General features: G+C 39.5%; 1 protein-coding gene across 13 annotated transcripts in view; it reads right to left on the minus strand.

The window, feature by feature from the left end:
- PGM (phosphoglucomutase) overlaps nucleotides 1-15,949 on the minus strand; it is a 52,068-nt gene extending 36,119 nt beyond the window's left edge. For 7 of the 13 annotated variants that reach the window (XR_014336746.1, XR_014336739.1, XR_014336738.1 and 4 more), the window contains exons 1-9: nucleotides 15,531-15,909; nucleotides 15,370-15,435; nucleotides 15,218-15,262; nucleotides 15,027-15,119; nucleotides 14,855-14,907; nucleotides 8,900-9,002; nucleotides 2,525-2,596; nucleotides 2,376-2,444; nucleotides 1,949-2,017 (exon numbers count right to left, since the gene is read on the minus strand). Coding sequence is in view for 3 of the 13 variants with exons in the window: in XM_028233598.2 (XP_028089399.2) it covers nucleotides 1,949-2,017; nucleotides 2,376-2,444; nucleotides 2,525-2,596; nucleotides 8,900-9,002; nucleotides 14,855-14,907; nucleotides 15,027-15,119; nucleotides 15,218-15,262; nucleotides 15,370-15,435; nucleotides 15,531-15,758 (798 nt within the window). In the remaining 10 variants the exon portion in view is untranslated. Of the gene's footprint in view, nucleotides 1-1,948; nucleotides 2,018-2,375; nucleotides 2,445-2,524; nucleotides 2,608-7,682; nucleotides 8,082-8,899; nucleotides 9,003-14,854; nucleotides 14,908-15,026; nucleotides 15,120-15,217; nucleotides 15,263-15,369; nucleotides 15,436-15,530 lie in introns of those variants that run through there. The other 6 variants (XR_014336743.1, XR_014336742.1, XR_014336747.1 and 3 more) reach the window with 3 other exon arrangements.
- Nucleotides 15,950-23,173: the final 7,224 nt, after the last annotated feature.

Genomic DNA, 23,173 nt, shown 5'->3' on the forward strand with positions numbered 1-23,173 from the left:
TGTACAATTTTTCCTTTGGTTCTTATAATTTTTGTTGGGCATGTAAACGTCTTAATATGTTACGTAGTTATCTCTATGATCTTGCTCATGATTGGCACAGCTCAATGGACTCCCTTTTATTATACGCTTACGTTATGGCCCCATTAACATAAATATTTTGTATGATCGTTTGAGGCCTTCGATAATCCACGGATTACTGGTCGGTTATAACCCAAACTTTTAGCGGCGGATTCAGGGTCATGACAACGACGAAGGTGAACATTCCAAATAGTTGACTGCCCTTGCCTCACCCTAACTGAAGCAACCAACTCCTCCTCATCTACTACAATAGCATATATCAGTGGAAACATGCACACCAAAGACCTTCACTACACCACCTATCCTGCCAAAACCGGACCCGATCCCCCACCCCCACTTTAAACCGAACCCTATCCCAAATATCCTTCCTCCCCAACCAAACCCCCTTCTAAAGACTACAGCCATGAGATTGACCCACCCTGTTCAAACACCAACCCCCTATCCATCCCATACTTAGCCACCATACCCTCCACAATCACTCCCTTTCCTCCACAAAACGCCACAACCATTTCCCCGAAAGAGCCTGATTGAACACCACCAACCTCCTCACACCCAAACCTCCCTCTCCTTAGGATTACAAATCCTCTCCCAAGCCACCAAATGATAATGAAACCCCCCCCACCCACCCACCCACACCGATCCACAAGAAGTAACGTTGCAATTTCTCCACCTCTATGCCACCACCACAGGAATCACATGCACCGATATAAAATACATCGGAACACTGGCAAGGACACCCTTAATCAGAGTAATCCACCCCCTTTAGACAAGTACTGACGCTTCCACCCCGCTAACTGTCATTGCACTCTACCCCCACCACTCCATTCCAAACCCTTGTCTCCTTGAAAGTAATCCCCTAAAGGAAATCCCAAATAAGACACTAGTAACATAGCCACCTTACAGCCCAAACCAGCTGCCAACACCGGGAGTTGTACCACCTCACCCACTGGAATCAACTCTGACTTTGCCAAATTAACCCGAAGCCCCGACACCGCCTCGAAGCACAACACCACACCACAGATTACCAATCTGAACGGCATCCGCATCACAAAAAATCAACGCATCATCGACGTAGAAGAGATGAGAGAGAGACCACCAGAGAATCAGGTCCCACCCTCACCTCAAAGCCCGATAACAAACCTCCTTGGACCGCTCTAGACAACAACCAACTCAACGCCTCTATAACCAAAATAAACAATAATGGAGACAAAAGGATCAACCTGCCGTAAACCTCTCCAAGTAGGAAAGAAACTCGCCGGCATCCCATTAAGACCAACATCCGCGCAATAGAAATATAAAACTAAATCCATTGCCTCCACCTCTCCCCAAAACCTATCATCTCTAGCACATAGAGCAAAAATTTCCAATTTACATTGTCATAGGCCTTCTTAATATTCAACTTACAGATCAACCCTTCATTTCCTTGCCAAATCCGCGAATCCACACACTCATTAGCCACAAACCCAGCATCCAAAATCTGTCGACCACCCACAAAAACATTATGTGACTCTGACACCACTCCCTCTAGAACACCCCGAAGTCTATTGGAGAAAACTTTAGCCAATAACTTATAAATACTACCCACAAATCGTCCGATGCATAGAATTGTCAGAAGAAGTGAATACCAATTCACAACTCCAAACAGCCTTGACAGAGATGTCCTTGTACAAATTCAATTATAACTTCCACGTCCCATATAGTCAATGATACGTATGCAAAACCTCGTCACAATCATCATAACACTAAATTCAGAATTTTTACAACTTATTTCTTCACCCCTTCCAAAAGCAAGCAGCAACTAACGATATTCAACAACATGCAAACCAGATAACAGTAATTTCCAAGCACACATATTGGAGCAGATACATACAGAAAGTGTGTTTCCATAAATCTTGTCAGTGATGGATTCAGGTGCCGGTTGCCCACTGCTGTAGTTAAACTGTAAAATGAACAATGGAAAAAATAGCATGTATCAGAAAACATTGAGCAAGTTGCAAATATTATATATTAATATCTACCATTTTGTGCAGAAAGTTAATTCATTTCCACATAAACAATATACAGATTTTAGAATCCTTTGCACTGATATACATGGATTTTCCTCAAAACAGTACACTAACTGTTTTAGTTGAAATCATAAATAGCAGTGATTATAAAATCATCTAAACGTGACTCTGCATAAAAGGTGGATTAGATCCAACCAAGAGTTATTTTTTAGTAGGATATTTTTTCATATGGCCCCCGGTACAGGAAAATGTTCAAATCCTAGTCTAAGAGTATGAGCATTAAGAATTCACCTTGATACCCCAATCATATTCTGGCCCACCAGGATTATGACTTGCACTCATTATGAAACCACCATTGGCCTGTGAAAAGAGATAAGAAAATGGTAACTAAAAGGGTCAGACATAGGTCCCCAATAATAAAAGCAAATAGACATGTTCACCTTTCTCTTCCGTATTACAGCAGAAACAGCCGGTGTGGACATAATACCTTCTCTGCAACAATGAGATTCCATCTTTAGTTTCCCTACCAAACCCTCATCAAAGTCAAAAATTGTAACTGAAGTCGCAAATTGCTTGCATGAATGTAGACAATCGAGTAATAGTTAAATGGTTATTGAAAACAAGAGATTTCAGAATGGACAATATAATTCTCCACCAGAACATGAGAGACTTCATATACTAAAAATAAAATGAAACATTTGGAAATTTATGAAATTTAAAGAGGCTCGACTAAACTTCTAACCACACCAAAACCTTAAAAGTTGCATGTGTTCTAACGAAACAATCGTAATAATATCAGGGTGGTCTTTCTGCTGGTATCTTCCATTTCTCAACAATTACATGAACCAATAAAATCAACAAGTGAACATAAACAAACCAATCCATTTGTTTTTGTATGGCGAACAAATACATTTAACCTGTTGCATTAAGTAAATAAGGGAAAGAAACTCATAAAGGCATGGAACCCCTAATCTATAGTGGAATCTCGCTTTACTGACTGTGTTAGTTTGCATACATTTAATACATTGTACTATTACACATTTGAATACCATCAAATTGAAGAGAATTGCAAAATCTATGAGATACATGAATTTTATTTTATTTTTTTAATAATCGGGTATTTTAGAAAACCCCAACTAATCCCAAGACCCACGCAAAGCACCCCTCCACGCAGGTTAGGTAAATCTCGGGCTATGCCCGCGAGCATGGCCCCAAAGGAATTGATAGCACTCAATGGAATTGAACCTATGCATCATGAGGCACCAAGGGCCTATAAGATTTCTGAATGAATTCATATACTCAATTGTGAATAATTACAAAGAATACAACTGATTAAATAGCTTCCCAATCCTAATACAAAAGAGGAAATAACCTATACACAATTCCTAGAATATCTCAGAATATATACACAATATATATTACCATATATACATAGACACATTAATACTTTCACACCCCCGCTCAAACTCAAAGTGTGATAGCAGACAACACTGAGAGTTTGTCAAGAAGAAACCGAAATAGTGATGTGAGTCTTGGTAAAGAAGTCAACAAGTTGCAAAGTTGAAGAGACAAAGGGAAGCGAGCTAGAGCCAAACTGTAGATGTTGACGAACGAAATGACAATCAATCTCAATATGCTTTGTCCGTTCATGAAAGACAGTGTTATGAGCAATATAAATAGCACTTTGGTTATCACAATATAGAGAGGTCGGAGAGGACTAAGGAATGCCCAAATCAGACAAAAGACAACGAAGCCAAACAATCTCAGTAGTAGCATGAGTCATAACACGACACTCAGTTTCGGCAGTAGTGTGAGCAACAATAATTTGTTTCTTGCTTTTCCAAGAGATCAAGGAATCGCCAAGAAGCATACAAAGACCAGAAATGGACTTGCAATCATTAATATCACCAACCCAATCAGAATCAATACCAAGTCCAAAGAGAAAGTAGAAGACAACAATAAACCCTGAAACGTAATACCCCAAAAATAGCAAAGAATCCGAACCAAAGCAGCTCAAAATGTAGAATGAGGAGCAAAAACGAACATGCTAACCACATGAACAGCATAGGCAAGATCAGGGCAAAGAACCATCAAGTAGACTAAGCAACTCACAAGCTCTCGATATAAAGTAGGATCATCCAGAGGGATGCCACTAGTAATGTTAAGCTTCACATTAAACTCAATTGGGGTATCAGAAATCTTAATGTCAGTAAGACTGGCACGGTGAATAACCTCATTTGCATACTTGGCCTGATACAGAAAATAGCCTTTTGGAGAAGAGGCAACCTCAATACCAAGAAAATACCGTAATGGACTTAGATCCTTCATTTCGAAAGTGTGGAAAAGATACTGCTTGACCTGAGAGATAGCAGAATAGTTAGAGCCAGTAATGATCATATCATCCACATACAGTAACAAGGCAACAAAACCAACAAAGGTGTGAAGGAGAAATAAAGCAGAATCTTAGTCACAAGGATGAAACCCCAACTGAGTAATAGTTCTATAAAAGCAAACATACTAAGCACGAAGAGATTGTTTCAGACCATACAGAGCAAGCCGAAGACTATACACATGCCCAGAAGAATGAAGAAGACCAGGGAGAGGATGAATGTAGACCTCCTCAGCGAGATGGCCATTAAGAAAAGCAATGACAAATAGCAGCAACAGAAATCAAATTATGAGCAGTAGTCATCTTGGCAACAGGGCAAAGGTCTCCTTATAATTAATACCATACTCCGGTGAGAAACCTTTGGCAACCAGGTGAGCTTTGTAATACTCGAGAGAACTATCAGAATGAGTCTTAACTTTATAGACCCATTTGCAAGCAACTAGATTCTTGCTAACCGGCAAAGGAACCAACTCCCAAGTGGCAATCTTTTGCAATGCAAACAACTCATCATCCATAACTCAAACCCAATTAAGATCCTAGCAGGCCTCCTTGTAAGCCTAGGGTTCTAAAAAAGAGTGAATAGTTGACAAAAAAAGAGCAGTATAAAGGAGAAAAACATATTTTAGCGAAACCAAATTTGACTACTTGTTTACAATTGCGAATGGGATACTTACAGATAGCAAGATCAGAGTCGTCAAAAGTAGGAGGGAGAGCCTTGTGATGAGAATAAACTAACACAGGAAGAAGAGGGAGAGGAGAAGAATAAAAGGGAACAAACTCATAAGGGACAGTAGAGAGGGACTCAGCAGGAAGGGTAGTAAGAGAAAAAGAGGAAAAAAGCTTATGGGGAATAGTAGAGATGCACTCATCAGGAGGCACCTCAGAAGGAAACAGATTAATGTGAACCAAATTCTCTTTGAAAATCTGAGTAGTAATATGAGGAAGTTGAAAGTAGGACAGATACTCGAAAAATGAAACATGGCAAGAGACATAAAGGCGACGGGAAATAGGTTCGTAACAGCGATAACCTTTCTGAGTGAGATTGTAGCCGAAAAAGACACACAGGACAAACCGGGTACTAAGTTTGGTCCCATCTTTACGGGAAAGAATGACAAAACAAGAGACCCAAACAAACGAAGGATGGAGTAATTGAGAAGTTGAGAAAACAAAATCTCACAAGGAAAAGGGGAGTAGGCATATGGTTAAGAAGAAAAGCAGCAGTAAGAACGGCTTCACTCCACAATAGAGCCAAAACAAAGTCAAAGTGAAAAAGAGACCTAGTTATCTCATGGAGATGACGGTGTTTATGCTCTGCTCGACCATTTCGGACGGGCGTATCAGTACAAGAAGTTTAGTAAATGGTATCCAAATTAGCCAAATACTTACATAACTCTATTTTAAAATATTCCCCACCCATGTCAGTGTAAGTTTCTAAATAAATCCTGTATATTCAAAATTGTGTCATAATACAAAGAATATATCTGATTGCATAGTAAACCTAACCCTAAGACTAAAAAGTAGACACTGCAATATATATACACTTAAAGCACTACCATATATATACACCTAACCTAATATTCTCACACCCCTGCTCAAACTCAAGGTGTTGTAACAGAAAAACTGAAAGTTTGCCAAGAAACAACTGAAATCGATCAGCGATGTGAGTCCTAGTAAAAAAGTCAGCAAGTTGCAGAGCTTAAGGGACAAAAGGAAGCGAGATAGAGCCAGACTGCAGATACTGACGGACAAAGTGACAATCAATCTTAATGCGCTTTATTCGCTCATGGAAAACAGTGTTATGGGCAATCTAAATAGCACTACGATTATCACAAGAGAGGAAGGTTGGAAAAGATTGAAGGACGCCTAAGTCAGAGAGAAGACAACGAAGCCAGACAACTTTAGTAGTAACACGAGCCATAGCGAGGTACTCAGCTTCGGCAGTAGAACGAGCAACAACAGTTTGTTTTTTGCTATTCCAAGAAATAAAGGAATTGCCAAGAAACATACAAAAATCAGAAGTGAACTTACGATCTGTAACATCACCAACCCAATCAGCATCAGCATAGGCGACTAAAGCCAAGGAAGAAGTAGAGGACAACAACAATCCTTAGAAGATAGTACCGCGAAGATAGTGAATAATCCAAACCAAAACAACCCAATGGGCAGAACGAGGAGCAGAAATGAACTGACTAACCAGATGAATAGCATAGGCAAGATCAGGATGAGTAATCGTCAGATAGACTAAACAACCCATGAACTCCAGATATAAAGTAGGATCACATTAAGCTCAATGGGGATATCAGCAATCTCAGTGTCAGTAAGACTAGCACGGTGAACAAAGCATACTTGGCCTGAGACAGAAAATAGACCTGAGATAAAAAGTAGCCATTGGGAGAAGAAGTTACCTCAATACCAAGAAAGTACCGCAATGGGCCCAAATCCTTCATTTCGAAGGTGCGTAAGAGATACTGCTTGACCTCAGACATAACAGAAGAATCAGAGCCAATAATAATCATATCATCCACATACAGTAACAAGGCAATAAACCCAGTAGAAGTGTGGAGAAGAAACAAAGCAGAGTCTTGGGCAGAAAGATGAAACCCAAGCTCAATAACAACAGTTTGAAAGCGATCATACCAAGCACGAGAAAATTGCTTCAGACCATACAGAGCACGCCGAAGACGACAAACTTGTCTAGAAGAATAGTGAAGGCCAGGGAGAGGACACATGTAAACCTCCTCAGTGAGATAACTATTAAGAAAAGCATTCTTAACATCCATCTGATAAAGAGGGCAATGACGAACAGCAGCGACAGATATCAAAGCACGGACAGTAGTCATTTTGGCAATAGGGGCAAAGGTCTCCTCATAATCAATACCATACTCCTGGGAAAAACCCTTGGCAACCAAGCGAGTCTTGTAGCACTCAAGAGAACCATCAGAATGAGTCTTGACTTTGTAGACCCATTTGCAACCAACCAGATTCTTACCTGCAAGAAAAGGAACCAACTCCCAAGTACTAGCTTTCTACAAAGCAGACAACTCATCCTCCGTAGCTTGAATCCAATGAGGATCCTGACAGGCCTCCTTGTAAGACTGAGGTTCTGAAAAAGAGTATAGTAGACAAAAATGTACAGCATGAATGAGAAAAACATGTTTTAGCATAACCAAGTTTGACTACTTGTTTACAAATGCGAAGGGGATACTTACAGATAGCAAAATCAGAGTTATCAGAAGCATAAATATCAGGAACAGGAGCAGAGACAACTGATGGAGGGAGAGCCTTGCGACGATAATAGACTAACACCGAAGGAGAAGGAGACGAAACAGGAGCAAGAGCAAGTGGGAAAGGAGGAGGAGAGGAGGGAACAGACTCATGGAGGTCAGTAGAGAGGGGCTCATTAAGAGGGGGTGGTACAAGAAGAAGAGGGAATAAGCTCATGGAAACAACAGAGATGTACTCATCAAGAGGGATCTCAGAAGGCAATGGATCAATATAAACTAAATCCTCTATGAAAAGTAAGGCTATGAGAGGAGGAAGCTGTAAGTAAGGTAGACGTTCGAGAAACGCAACATAACGAGAGACATAAAGGCAGGAAATAGGGTCATAACAGCAATAACTTTTCTAAGTGAGACTATAACCCAAAAAGACACATAGGATAGACTAGGCACTAAGTTTGGTCCTATCTTTATGGGGTAAAATGACAAAACAAGCAGACACAAACACACAAATGAAGAAGTAATTAGGAAGTTAAGAAAATAGAGCCTCATAAGAAGACCGACCAGAAAGGAAGGGGTAGGCATACGGTTAAGAAAAAAAGCAACAATAAGAACTGCCTCACCTCAAAACAGAGCTAGAACGGAGGCAGAGAGGAGAGACCTAACTGTCTTAAGGAGATGACAGTGTTTACGGTTAGTTCGACCATTTTGGGCAGGTGTATCAGTATAGGCAGTTTGGTGAATGGTACCCAAATTAGTCAAATATTCACAAAACTCAGTTTGAAAGTATTCCCCGCCCAAGTCAGACCTCAACAATTTGATAGTAGACCCAAACTGTGTAGTGACCATAGATTGGAAAGTACAGTATATCTAGTAGAAGCCAGACTTATGAGTCATAAATAAACCGAAGTGTAACAGGTGTAGTCATCAACAAATGAAACATAGTAAGCAGAACCCTCTTTAGTGAGAATAGAAGAAAGACCCCAAACAACAGCATGAACTAAAGAAAACAGTGTAGCAGATATAGAGGTACTTTTACGGAAAGGTAAGGCCGTCATTTTGGCAAGTTTACACCCCCAATACTCGGTAAGTGGACTAGGAAAATTTTTACCCAATATACCTGACTGAGCTAAAGACCGTAAGCGGTTAGCAGGCAAATGCCTAATCTGAAATGCCAAAAATAGAAAAAACTTGACAAAGAATCTAACCAAAAAGAGGAAAAAGCAGTCGAAGAGATAGTCGTAGGCTCTCCACCACATAGAAGTCTCTAACTTTACGACTAGTCCCAATCTGCTGCTTGGACATTCGATCCTGCAAAGAACAGACAGAAAAAGAAAAGATAACATCAAAATCGGAGGTATCAAGCTGACTGATTGATAATAAACTGACAGATAACTGAGAAACATAAAGGACAAATAGATTAGAAATAGCAGACATAGCAGACGGTAAAACAGACCCAACAGATGTAACAGACATACCAGACCCATTAGCAGCATTAATAATAATAGGAAACACAGGGGAGTACAATTTTGAAGGAGAGATGGGGAGTCTTATGATGAGAGGCACCAAAGTCAAAAATCCAGACAGACGAAGAAATACCTAAAAAAGACCCAAGCAAACCTGAATGAAGAAAGGAAACAATGGAGACAGATGGGAATGATTGGAAGGTAGACAATATATCCTAAAGCTGACTAATTTGAGCACTCAAGGAAGCTAAGTCAAGATCAGGAGCTGGAGCAGATGCAACATAAGCAACAGGAGGAGCCCAAAATTGGTTCTGAGACTGCTGAGTAGAGGCAGGCAAACAGCCCTTCTTGGGACAGTGATACTTCCAATGACCCCTCTAATGGAAGACGGCACACTCATCAGAAGCCAAAAACATCATAAACAGAAAGCTTAGGGGTTCAAACTGTAATTACCCACAACCAAAACTAAATGGGTTAAATTGTAATAAGCAACAAATTATCCAAAGAACCAATAAACTGAAAAGGTCCTGAACAAAAGATATAATAACCAAGTGGGGTCAAAATATAATAACCAGAATTTTGGCCTAGAGACCACAAATATTCTCAAGTCAAATGAAAGCACCAAACTAGAAGCACCAGAGGGAGGCTAAACACAACTATCCTAAGCAGTGTTATTAAAGGCGATAGGCGCACCAAGGCGCCAAGGTCTCCAGGGGCCTAGGCTCAAGGCGCAAGGTAAGGCACAGGCTTCACCGAAGTAAGGCGCACCTTGTACGGAAAAATATATATATATATATAATTTATATAATTAAATAATTTAGGGTTTAATATAAACAAAATGAAATGTTAAACATTTACTATTTTTTGGAGATTAGGAATTAGGGCTAATTTTTCTTCTATCATTGATTTGGGGATGAATGCCCAATGTATTGGTATCTATAATAAGGGTAAGGATCTTCTGTAGCTGCACCATATTAAATTAATGGTTAGATTTTAAACAAAACTAATTAAAGCAACAATAAAAAAAACCCTCAAGAAGCAAGCCTTGGCCAGTCAAGTGCCTTGTCACAGTCTCCTAGCCTAGAGCACTACAAGGCGCAAACCTTGGGCCAAGACGGGACTTGGGTCTAGACGCACGCCTAGATGAGCCTTAACGAAGTCGCCAAGCCTAGAACACTATAAGGCACAAAGCTTGGGCCTGGATGGGACTTGGGCCTAAGCGCACCTTTAATAACACTGATCCTAAGTCAAAGGAAGCACCGAAGCAAAGAACTAGAGGGAGACTGAAGTTGATCGAAAGAAACAAGGCAACTACCACGATCGTGATTCCGGAGAGAGAGGTCGCGACCATGGCTGCTATTTCAGAGGGAGGTCACGTCTGACAGCCACGAACCAGAGGCTAAAACAAAGGGGTTGATTTGAACTCAGATGAGGACTTGAGCCAGAGAACTCGATCAAGCCAGAGATCAAAACCAGAGATGATTTCGAACCAGAGGGAGAGAACTTCAAACCGAACTTCAAATCAAAGGTAGAACCTTGAACCAGAGGAAACTTCAAATCAAGCAGAGGTGAGAACTAGCGTTTCGGACACGGCTCTAATACCATGTAAGTTTTTGAATAAATTTGTATATTCAAAATTGTATACTAATACAAAGAATACATCTGATTATATAGTAAACCTAACCCTAAGACTAAAAAGGAAACACTACCATGGTCAAATATTCTCACATGGCCAAGTGACTAAAAAGAAAACAAAGCTATATATGCATAGATGAACGAATGTTCTCACATGGCCAAGTGACTAACCACTAAGCCAACACCTTGGGGTTATGAGATACATGAATTGACAATTCTTCCTTTTTTTCCACATTTAGGCCTCGTTTGGGAACAGGCTAATTTAGTAACTTTTTGGCTATTTGGCTAAAAAGGTAGGTAAAAAAAACTTGTATGTTTGGGATGACTTTTTGGCTAATTACGAAAAGATGTGCAAAAAGTAGAGAGAAAAGAGAATCTTTGACTTTTTGGTATGGGTTGTTGGCTTTTTGGCTAATTTAGTAACTTTTTGGCTAATTGGCTAAAATAGTCTCTTGCCAAACGAGGCCTTATTCTTTAAGTTCTATGCCAACAAGAAGTAGACAATTTTCATATTCAAGGATTGGTGTTAAACCATCACTAATCAACTTTTATAGAAAATGCAAACACCCACCAACAATTAATAAAATTTAGGTTTTTGTATTTTTTCAAAATTAATATTGGAAGTATCTGTATGACCACCACCACATGGTAGGCCTCATAGGTGCCACATCATATTCGAGTTAGACAAAAGGATGTCCTAGTGGCAAGCCAACCGGGCACCACATCACCTCCAGATTGGTTAGCAAGGTTATGGGCTTGACCTAAGCCCATAATCCACCAAGTATTGTAGTCTAGTCATTTAATGCGATCAATGCCTTAATCTCGAGCCACAATGCCATGGCATGTGCCTAAACATGGGACACCCTATGGAATGTCCTAGGGCACCACTTAGTTGGGCTAAGGATCCCAAGTTGGCCATGCCATCTCCACTCGGATGTGAGATGGTTTGGCATCCCATTGGATTGGCCAAGTGATCCTCCACTAAGCCCTGATCCCCTTACACATTGTTCTTTTACCTATTGGTAGACAGTCAATACATCTCCATCACCACGTTGATAGGCTATTCTGAGAGCAGGACACATAAGTCTCCTCTCGAGATCATTGGAGGTATGTGGCTTAAAGTCTAGATTTAAGTGACTGTCAACGTGGCTCGGCCCACCTCTTCAGAGTAGCTCTAGCTTAACCACTCTTAGAGAGAGAGGGAGAGAGTCCTTAACCAAGATGTGCGATATTGCATAGCACATATCACGCCTAAAATTGAAAGGCCTCTTATGCAACTCTCAATGCTTATCATATCATACCTACCATTGCAGCTCTTATTATACGACCCATGAGGTCTAATCTTCCAAGTTATCGAACTAAGGAGGTTGAGCCACTTATCCAAAGGTGAGCTAGCTTCCATGGCTTGGCCACCACCCTATATAAGGAGGCTCTCATACATATGCCAAGGCATTCCTAATCATCTTCTCCATCTTTGGTAAGAACGAGAACTCTCCTCCACCCTCCTCTCTCTCACCTAAGGCTGCTAAAGCCCTCATGTCCTCAATCTACAATGGTTTCTTCCAATCTTAATCCCCGCCATCTTCCCATAGGGTCCAATCCAGGCACTTCACCATATATTGTCCACGACTACATAATATTAACATTGTATTAAAATAATTCAGAAAATAAATAAATAAATAAACTCATTATAGAGCCACTTAGGGTCTATTTGGTAATATTTATATTACAGTTTTTTTGCATATATTTACGAAATTTTTGAAAACTGTGAACAAAAACTCATTTGATTTTTGTTTTCATTTTCAAAAAGTTGTAAATAGTTTAAACACAAAAAAGTTGGCTTCTTTTGTTTAATTATTATTTTTTTTTTTTTTTTATTTCTTCCTCTTTTTGCCACCTTTCTGACCCATTGCTTATCACTACCAATTACTATTGCCAATGACCTCCTCCGCCAACCACCTGCCTCAGTTGCCAACCACCTCACACCAACAATAATCACCTTCAGCCACCACCTCTTGTTCAAAACAACCTTAGGCGGCTGACCAGCCACCATCAACAAACACCTCCGACCACCATCTCCAACCATCGGCAACCACCTCTAGCCACCACCAACCACGTGCCATTGGTGGCAACCACCTTCGGCCACCATTTGCAATTATCGACAACCACCACCTCTATTCACTTGTTTTCAAAACAAAACTTTAAAATATTTGTGTACCAAACATGTTCTTTTTTTTCTTGCCACCTTAATGACTCATCCTACATTTTTCAACCTGACAGGATAAACTGCAGGGAAGTTTGGAAATTTCATGTATACTAATACTACAATCTTTGCAAGAGTTGGTGGGTGAACATGTAGGGCATGGGGCTGTAAATGTTGTACTTATTCGAAATTTCTCGAAATTAGGTTGCAGAAGCCCATTGGATCTAGGGGAAACGGGTGGTGTTTGAAAATTCCAAACATCCATCTTGGGTTACAGCTATAGACACGACTAGTGAAGATGTTGTAGTATGGCATAGCTATTTCTGTACAGATATATTCAAAGGGTTTCAAGTGACAAACTGTAATATATTTGGGAAGCTCCCTTTATCATTTGGTTGTAAAAATCTTGGAACTCACAATAATCCATAGTTGTTTGTTTGATTTCTCTATTTAGACTATCTTTTTCTTTTGACTGTAGAATTTGTACATCTCTTATAGATTTTAGATTTTACTTTTCCAAATATAAGATGATCTAATATTTGATAGTGTATCACCAAAAAAAAACAGATAATCTGATATTTTATCAATAACCTGAAACTGCATAATACTATCAGCATACTTCAATATTGCCTTTAGTCTATCATGTTACACTGGACTGAAAAAGCTTTATTATCAAGACAATTGTTCATTGGTTCTTGAACAAGAAATCCAATTATACAATCATTTTTAACAAAGAATCTAACAGACTGTAAGTGCCATATATCAAACTCCATTTTGCAGTTACACATTACTTTAGCTCCTGTTTGACATTAGTTTAGTTCCTGAAGTCAAAGAGATTTGAACATACAAATGTACAGGCTTGCAGTTTCTATAAATAAATCTTCTGCCAATGATTGCACTGTCCAATCAGCAGACTTAAAGTTGCCCCAGTGCCTCCAGTATTTGGGCGCTAATCAAGGAGAACCCTGGTAGACAGGCAAAGAAACCTAACAGTGTGTCATCTGGGGACCCAATTCCTTCTCCAAACTCTTGCCCTGGCTGCTTTAGCATTGAGCCCATAGTCCCAGAAAGTTCTAAGAAATTTTCTAGAGAATTCTTTAATAAAATCAACAGCAACCCAACATGCTCCCACTATCATCAAAGCAGTCCAGTCCAAAATTATCAAAATTATTTCTCAGAATCCATGGACTTGTTTATCAATCCAACAGCACCAACATAGATTCCCCTGACATCACTTTCACTGCACTTCTTTAAAGTAGTTTCCTCTAACACTACATCATATATTATGCCCCACCTATCAAAGCTGTAAACATGAGCATCCTTTCAATATGATGCAGGCCCCTTGTCTAACTTTGACCATGGGAAGACAAATTTAATCAGATCGCAACTTCAGTCATTGGCACTGATGAATAGGTATAAGTTTACCTCAATGACAACAGTGATGTTTGTAACGCTACTTCACTCTGCACGGATAGCAAGAGACACTCTTATGTTTGACAATGCTTTAGTAAAATTTCCACAAGATGCTTTGCCTTCTACATTTGTTTTGTAAAGAACATATTGTTCCAAATTCACTTCTGCATTTACAATCATATTCTTTCTTCTTCTTCTTTTCCCATTTGAGAATGAAGTACAAACCCCAAAACTAACAAATAATTACGGCATTATATATGCAAATGTGTGTCAAAGAGAAAAGAAAACGCAAGGAAAAGAAAGTATTAGCATTTAGCACCGACATTGTGCATACCTTATCAAAGTCATAACAATCTCAGAAACAAAGCAAATGAAGCATGGCATTCATCCTACAGTAAATAGCTAAAGAGTTTAATAACATCTTGTAACTCAGACAGCTAACTCACTTGCCAACAAATATTTTGCCGACTCCATTTCCAGCTGCAATTTTAATTATTATCTGGAATTCCATCAAAGCAACATTAAAAAAAGAATCAGAGGAATTACCTCTTCAGCTAAAAAGTTCAAAATAGATTGAACTTGTGGCATTATGGAAATGCAAAAAAAAAAAAATCTCACCTGGGCAGCTTCTCGGTTAAAATATCGACCATCACCTCCTAACACCAACAACCCACTATTGTAATCCTCGGGAGGCAAGGAATTAAACAATGCCTTCATATTCATAAAAACTAATCAGTAACAGTGACAAGGCACTAAACCCTAAAATACAGAAAGAAATCTTAGGACTGCAAAAACGTCCAAATTGGAACCTGAATCCAATTGGCAAGGTAGTTTTCTTCCATAAACACTTTAACCTAACAACAAACACAATAAAATCAATCCACATCCAATAGAAATCCACACCACAGCAAAAGCAAAGGAAACAAGTAAAACAGGATGAGCAGACAAGGAGAAAATTTACCTTCTTTCGAAGACCACTTGTTCCAGTTTTTTGGCCTTCGATTGGCTTTGTTGGAACTGATTTAATCTGATGATCAAGAATCCAATTCCAAACTAGTGCGTGAGTGATATATAAATGTATACATATGTGTGTGTGCGTATGAGACAGTGCGAGAGAGAGACCTTGATGCCTTGAGAGTCGGTTACTGTGGCGGAAGGAGAAGGAGAAGCAGAAGAAGCTTTGACGGCGAGAGAAGAGGGGTTATGAGAGGAGAGATTGGGGGGAAGAGAGGAGGAAGAGAGGGGAGAGAGAGATCTGAAAGGATGATGAGAGAGAGTGGCATTTGTGGATGGAATGAGTTTGGGGGTTGATAGAAAGGCGGTGGTGCCTGCTTGTACTGAGAACGCCATGGAGATATGTTCACTGACTCAGATCAGAGACGTAGTAGCTCTGCTGCCTGAAACGAGAGAGAAAGAGAGTGCGTTTTCTGTTCGTGTGTCTGTATTGGTGACTCGGGGAAAGATCCAATGCAACGCAATGTCACTGCAATTTCAAAATCCCATCGCTGCCATATGTCCGTGCAAACACTTATCTACACTTCACGTGATCTCTTGAACGTCGAGTTTTTTTTTTTTTTTTTTAACATTTTAAAAAATCAAATTATTTAAAAAAAAATTAGAAAAAATTATTCACTTTTTAAATTATTTATCAAACTAGTTTACTTTTCGAAAAATATAAGTTGAAAGTGTGAGTTTAGAATAAAATTATATGTTTAAAATGTTATTTTATATTAACATAACTTACTAGTGTGTAGATATTAATATGCAATTATATGTTTAAGATATAATTTCACTATAAAATCATATTTTAAATATGTAATTTTAAAAAGTGAATTAATTTGATAAATAATTTGAAGGGTTACTTATTAGTTTAATTTTTTAAAATATTCATAAATAAATAAAAAAAACTCCGTGAACATTTTCTTTTTTTTTTCTTGTTTGGACTGACACTGTTTAAGTCTGTAAGTATTTATTAAAAAATTAAATTAATTTAATAATTGTAATATTTTTATTTTATTTGGTTTATATTTAAAAATAAATAAAAATTATTTATTTATTTTTTAAGATAAATGTGATAAAATAAAGATTCTACCATTGTTAGAGTAATCTAACTTTTTTTAGATAATGTACACAAAGAGTCTGAAAAAATAAACTGTTTGGATTATCAAAATATGACCCATGATAGACCCCACAAGTCCAGACAACGCCTTTCCAATTCAGATGAAGATAAGAGAAAGTCTCTCCCTTTCTAAGTTATTTTCAATACATTTCCACCATTCTAAAATCGGGATTGTTGGCCCAAAAAAAATTGATTATCAATTCGTACATTTTGACTCTCACAAAATTAGTGTATTTGTACGATTCTCATGAGAAAGATTATGGTACACACTATTTGTACCATATTCACCTTATTACTACATTAGAAAATCGCATAATTCCACACTCTCAGTCATAACAAAAAAATGAAAAATAAAAAAAGCCATAACCAAACACAAATGAGGCATAATCCAAAATCTCAAAATAATATCATAACTAAACCAAAAAAAAATTATCATAACTAAAGAAGAAAATGACGTACTAAGGGTGGATATGGTAAGGGAGGTGTTAATAGAATTTTCCGATTTTGACAACTAAGATAATCAATATGTATAGATTCATAAATAAGAAGTTAAAGTAATATTTGATAATAGTTGAGAGAATGTTTGTATAATTAACCTAATATTTTGTGAAAACTCAACTTGCATGATTTTATTCCATACTAGCGATAAGTTTAAATACAACAATTTTATCTTTTAGAAAAAAACACACCTTTTATTTTGTATAAAATACGATTTGATGATTGATGAAAACCTTTTAGCAATTTTGGATGGTTTCGTTAACAGTTATTGAATGTGATAATTTTTGCAATATGAGTTATTATTGAGGGGAAAATTTTGACAATTTACATCAAATTAGGTGTAAATTTTGTATAATATAAAATAGATTAAGTGTCATAACCCGACCCTGTCATGCCATCAAAAATAAGACATAATCATCTACTTATAAAATCCATAAAGCATAATAGAAATGTTGCATATTACATTCATTAGAGTATTCTTTACAAAAGATATCAAACAAATAAATACTCTACGGGCTTACAATTTTCTTGCTTACAACAAAAGAATCCTAACTCTATACATAGAAAGCCCTAGGCTTAAATATACATTTAACATCAAAACGAATAACAAAAAGGAGTCTTCAACTCCAAAACTTCCCAAGCTAAGATCTCGAAGGCGGCATATCACCTATATCTAAAAAATGGTGTCCCAAGTAGGGTGAGCCAAAACCCAGTAGAGATATCCTAAACAACACATGAGAATTAACTAACACATTAGCATCCGATAAATGTGCAACACTTGAAAACCAACTTACACTCTTTTCATAACCAATCAACATTAACATTCATATTTCAATTCACTTCCTTTTTATTTATCGAAATCAATTCATTAACATGGTTCATTTTTATCCAAACAATTTAAAATGAGACTACAACTCATATCTTCAACATTTCAATCATCAACATCATTCAAATGTATATAAGATTTTGGGACTTTCATCCTGGATACTTGTAGACACCCCATTTTTGACCGTCCTCAAGACTTGAACGTCACCGTTTAAACACTCGATGATCATCCATGTTCGTGTTCGTCTGGAGTTCTCGGAGGTCTCGGCCACGCGCCTTGCCTCAAGACCTCTCGACTTGCCTGTTTTGTGTTTGGTTTTGCACCAAACACTTGTGTTTTGCTTTTGAGGAGCAGGGAATGGCTTGTTGGCCATCCCCACATCTCACCGGCCACGGCTTGAGGCCACCGACCATTGTTTTGTTGCCATCGGCCAAATGTTTGGTTGGTCGGCAATATGTTTGGTTGGTCGACCATTTATTTGGTCAATTTGACATTTTTGGCTGGCCGACCACTGTGCATCTGCTTTTGACAGATATTTTGTGTCAGCTGTGCTAGCTGGCACCCACTTTGCACCCCCTCTATATACGTGTATGGAGGGATTTCACTCTTGCTTAGCTTGTTTTATAAGCTTTGCAAGAGTGATCCTCTATAAAGGGAGGCCTTCTCCTCTCTCCTCAAGGGTTACAAAAAAGAGTTCCAGAGGTCTGAATTAGGGTTAGGTCTTGTATATCTATCTATCTCTATATCTCCCTCTCTTTTGCTCTTTGTGTGTGTATTAAGGTGTTTTGTTCATAGTTTTGCACACAAACACCTAGAGTTACACTTTTCTTTTAGCTACTGAGGTACTAAGGAGTGATTTTCAGAGTTCTTGAGTTGATCTAAGCTTGGAGAAGGGGCTGGAGTGGTCCTTGTGAAGAAGGTCTTCAAGGGTAAGAACTTTACCCTTTTATTCCCCATTTTTGCATAGGCTTTTAGCCATCCTTACATCATTTTTTAAGCTTAACTTATAACATATAAAAGTTCTGATTTTAAGTGCTTAAAATAGTTGTTTAAAGTTGTTTTGGTGTTTGGGGTTGTATGACCCCTCTTAGGCCTTGTTTGGCCCCCATTTTGTGCTATTTTGGTGAGCTTCGGGACCACCTTGTTTGGGCCTCCTCACCACTAAAATCCAGAGGGATTTTAGTGGTGGGGATGGTGCTTTGAGGTCCTAAGAAGGAGAGGGCCATCCCCTCTCCTTGTTGCCTTCAAAAGTTGTCATTTTAGCCTCATGTGTGAGCACCATTGTTGAGTTCATGCTGGCCATGTCTTAGCTAGTATTTGTACTTATTTTGCCATAATATAGCACTATTTTAAGTTGGTTTAGACACACCATGCTTGCTTTGCATACTTGTCTTGTAATGCCATGAATTGCCTTAACATGATTTGTGCTTTGAGTCTTGTTTCTAGTATGTTTTTGGCCTAGCTTTGTGAAGATTTTATGCATGTCTTAGTATGCTTAAGGTCTGTTTGGAGTTTTTTTGGCCATCCATGACATGCTTTGCATAGCCACCTTGCATTTTGGCTTGTTAGACTTGGGTGTGTGAGTGTTGAGCATGCATTACTTTGCTTGTTTCAGTGGTTTGGCACCACTTATAACATCATTTCAGTCCTTGTGGTATGCTTGTATGCTTGCATTTGATGCTCTTTTAATGCTTCAAGAGGTTGGTATCTTATGCTCCATGTTTGAACCCTTTTGCATGCCTTTAGACTTAGGCCATTTAGATGCCATCTAGGTGTGCCTTTGACCTTGTTTTGATCTGCCTTGGGGTGGTTTTGAGTCCTCATGGCCCTTTGGGACTTACTTCATATAGCTATGGTTTAAGCCCCTTGGCTTACCTTGAGTTTTGGATATAGTTGCATGCCTGGCTTGCATTGATAGGTTGATTTGGCATCATTCCTCATGTGTTTTCAGAGCTTGCTATGCTTGCCATTAGTCCATGTTTATCCTCTTTTAAGTGTGCTTAAAAGTTGCTTCTTTATGCTTAAGAGTTGGGCCATGTGTGCATGCATGTTTGTATGGGTTTTGGCCTTCATTTCCTTAGCATTTGGCCACTGTTTTGGGCCTAGTAGAGAGCTGTCCACCTTGGTGTAAGTCCATCATTCGCATGTTGTTGCATGCTCGCCTTGTGTGTTGTTGCACACTTGGCCTATCGCATGTGTTGCATGCTTGAAACACATTGCATTTAGCATGTTTTCTTCCTTTTGTCTTGGTTGCTTAACATGTTACGTGTCTTGCATGTTTGCATGTTCGCATTGCATATTGCATGCTTGTTGGCTTGCACATGTTGTTACATGCCTTGCATGTTTGTTTGTTTAGGTTGTGTGCTTAATACACATTACTTGCTTTCATGCTCATGATTGCATACTTAGCTCACATGTCTAGATTGCATTGCATTGAGCATACATGCCTTGTCTCTTGATCAAGTGATAGAGGTTGGGCCTTATGTGTTTATTTGGTTTGCATTTCATTTGACATCAAAATGCATAACTTGGCATCTTTGGCCATCACGCATTGAAATGCGCGATTGGTGGCCCGAGGGTCGAGGACCATCCTCCTTTGAGTCATGAACATGATAAGGAGGGTGTTTGTGCAAACATTTGCTTGAAATGCATTGTCATGCCATGTTTGCCCTCTGCTGCTGCCAAAACAGGATTCTGCAAATAAATATGGCCGGTCGACCAATGATGGATGGCCAAGAGCTGAATATTTGCTCGATGACCCTTCTATCATGGTCGGTGATGTTTGCCCTTGGTCGGTGATGCTCCACAGTGTTCAAAGAGTGTTCCTTGGGACTTGTGCAATTTTCAAAAGAGCAGAGCAGGGTAAACAGAGCCAGCTTGTGCATGGTGACGGATTTCCGAGCAAACCCGAGCACGCATGCATTGGACCCTCTACCCGAGGCTGTTTTATTGCTTTCTTAGCTTAGTTAATTTGCTTAACTAGTTAAGTGGTCTGTAATAATTAATTAGCTTGTAGGTTAATTAATTTGTATTATTCTTTTGGTCCCTCCGAGCGAGGGCGAATATGTAATAAGTGTGGGTGTGTGTGTGCATGCCTTCCAACCCCCATTTCTTTCTCCCTTTTACTTACCTGCTTTTGATGGTTAGTACTAGGGCATATTTAATTTAGCATACCTTATGCTATGCATGCGTGCATTCATTCATCAGTATTGCATGCACCGGGCTCGGCGCATCATGCTAACTGCATAGTATTTCAAATCTAACTTGAATACATGTTACTTGTTGCATTTCACATGCCATCCTAGGATTAGCCAAGCCTATTCTAGATTGCATTTTGCCTGTGATGCATTAGCCATTTAACATGGACTTGGATCATACGTTTGATTGCTAACATGTTCTTTGTCTTGGCTCGGAGTACGCAGTAAGTATTTATGCTTTAGCATCTCGCATGAGTGTGAATGTTAACATGACAGCATATTTATCATGTGGCTATGTGCTTATGTGATATTACTGCCTAAATGCCTGTGGGTGAAGGTTGGATTGCTTGAGTTGGAACAACTCGTTGAAATCCGTATTTTAGCCTACTTGCAAGTAGCAAATTTTAAACCATTTTCCGAACAAACGGATATGCAATGCTTTGTTCCAAATTAGGCGATCTAGTCTATACTTTTGTGTTGTACGCATCACATAGTAAGATTAGCTAATTAATCGGAATAAGAACACATAACGTTTTCAAAACTAGATATCATAGTTAGTAGAGGCTGATCTTCGGATCGGGCGAACAGGGGTGCTCATAGCTGACCTTCCCCAATCGTAGCCAAGTTCCCGAGCCGAGGCAACTTTGGTAATGACGGACACGTGGCCTTAGGCAAACGAGTCAGGGTTTTCTAAATTCCCCCATAAAAAATATTTAGGTGGCGAGTCAGGGCGTTCGGGGGACATCTACAGTTTCTAGCGACTCTACTGGGGAGTTTAGAGAGCTTGACTCGAACTCGTGATATCTTATTTTAACTACACTTATGTGTTTCTTTGCATTGTATGTGCATTGGTGCACCTAGGACACCGTGTTTTCCATTTGCTATTCCTGAGCGGTTAGCTTGAGGCTGTGTGCCATAAGGTTCACCGGTTACGGGCTCTGCCAGTATGGGAATACAAACCCCGGTCTTAACGAGGCACCCTTTTGACCATTCGACTTAGTGCATATTCGAAATCCATAGTGACCATTCCAAGCTAAGACAGGTTGCTACCCGATTATAGGTTGTTTGAAACCGCTGTGTGCGTAGTGAAACACTAGCACCTGACAAAATAGGACAAGGAAACCCTACCCCAACATAGGGTGTTTTGGCTCTCATTTACTTGCTATGTGCTTTTAGAGTGTATCTCTACAGGGAATGCGCATGTTAGTTTGCAAGTTCGAATACTAGGCCCAAGGGCATCAGTATCAGTGTTTTTGAGAATCAGTTTTATCTGCGGGTATTCGATTCAGTTTTGGGGCAGTGATTTTGGGGAACAGTGATCAGTAGTAGAGTACAGTTATTCAGCTATGCCTGTGTCTGTTCCGTTTCGGTTGAAATGCTGCTTGTTTTCCCTTTCAGTTCAGAGATTTTGGTTCAGAGATTTGGTGTTCTCCTTCGCTGAGGCAAGGCAGACGTCTGATCCGTCAATCACCGGTTGCATAATCTCCGTTCAAGTCCAGCGGACTTATGATGACCCAAAGTTCAGAGGAAATCATGGTTATGGCAGCCGCATTAGACCAAGGAACCGTCTTGGGGGATGAGGTCAATGTTGAAGTACCACATCCACCCAGGTCGCCTGCCGCGCGCCCGATCTGGGAACCCCAGATGTTTCAAGCTCATGAACCCACCACGTTTGAATTGATGGGAATGATTGGTGACCTTCAGAGGTCTGTGGCTGATCTCGCTTACGGAATGTCAGCTCCGCCACCAAATGCACCATATGCCGGGAATTTTGCACCGCAGGAGCCCCTGCTACTGGGGCGAATTGTGATCGAGCTCAACCAACCTAAGGTTGTTTCAAGCTATAGCAATGACGTGTCAACAACAACCGGGTTTCGCTCTGATATAGCAACCCAAACCCTCGATCAAGCTGAGGCTAGAGGCAAGAATAAGATGAAGGCAGACGCTGATCCCAATGAACAACTGTTGTGGGCAGTCGAGGCTTTGAAAGCCGGAGGGATGAATAAGCAGCAAGTATTTGCAGTCATGACTAAAGCTGTGGATGATGCTTTCCCCACTCCAGTCGAGGGCAGTTCAAGCTAGGTAGAAAATCGGGATAGGCCCCGTCATGCCAGAACAGTTCCTT

The sequence above is a fragment of the Camellia sinensis genome, chromosome 1 (assembly GCF_055761805.1).
Source record: "Camellia sinensis isolate YWXY chromosome 1, ASM5576180v1, whole genome shotgun sequence".
Classification (NCBI taxonomy): domain Eukaryota; kingdom Viridiplantae; phylum Streptophyta; class Magnoliopsida; order Ericales; family Theaceae; genus Camellia; species Camellia sinensis.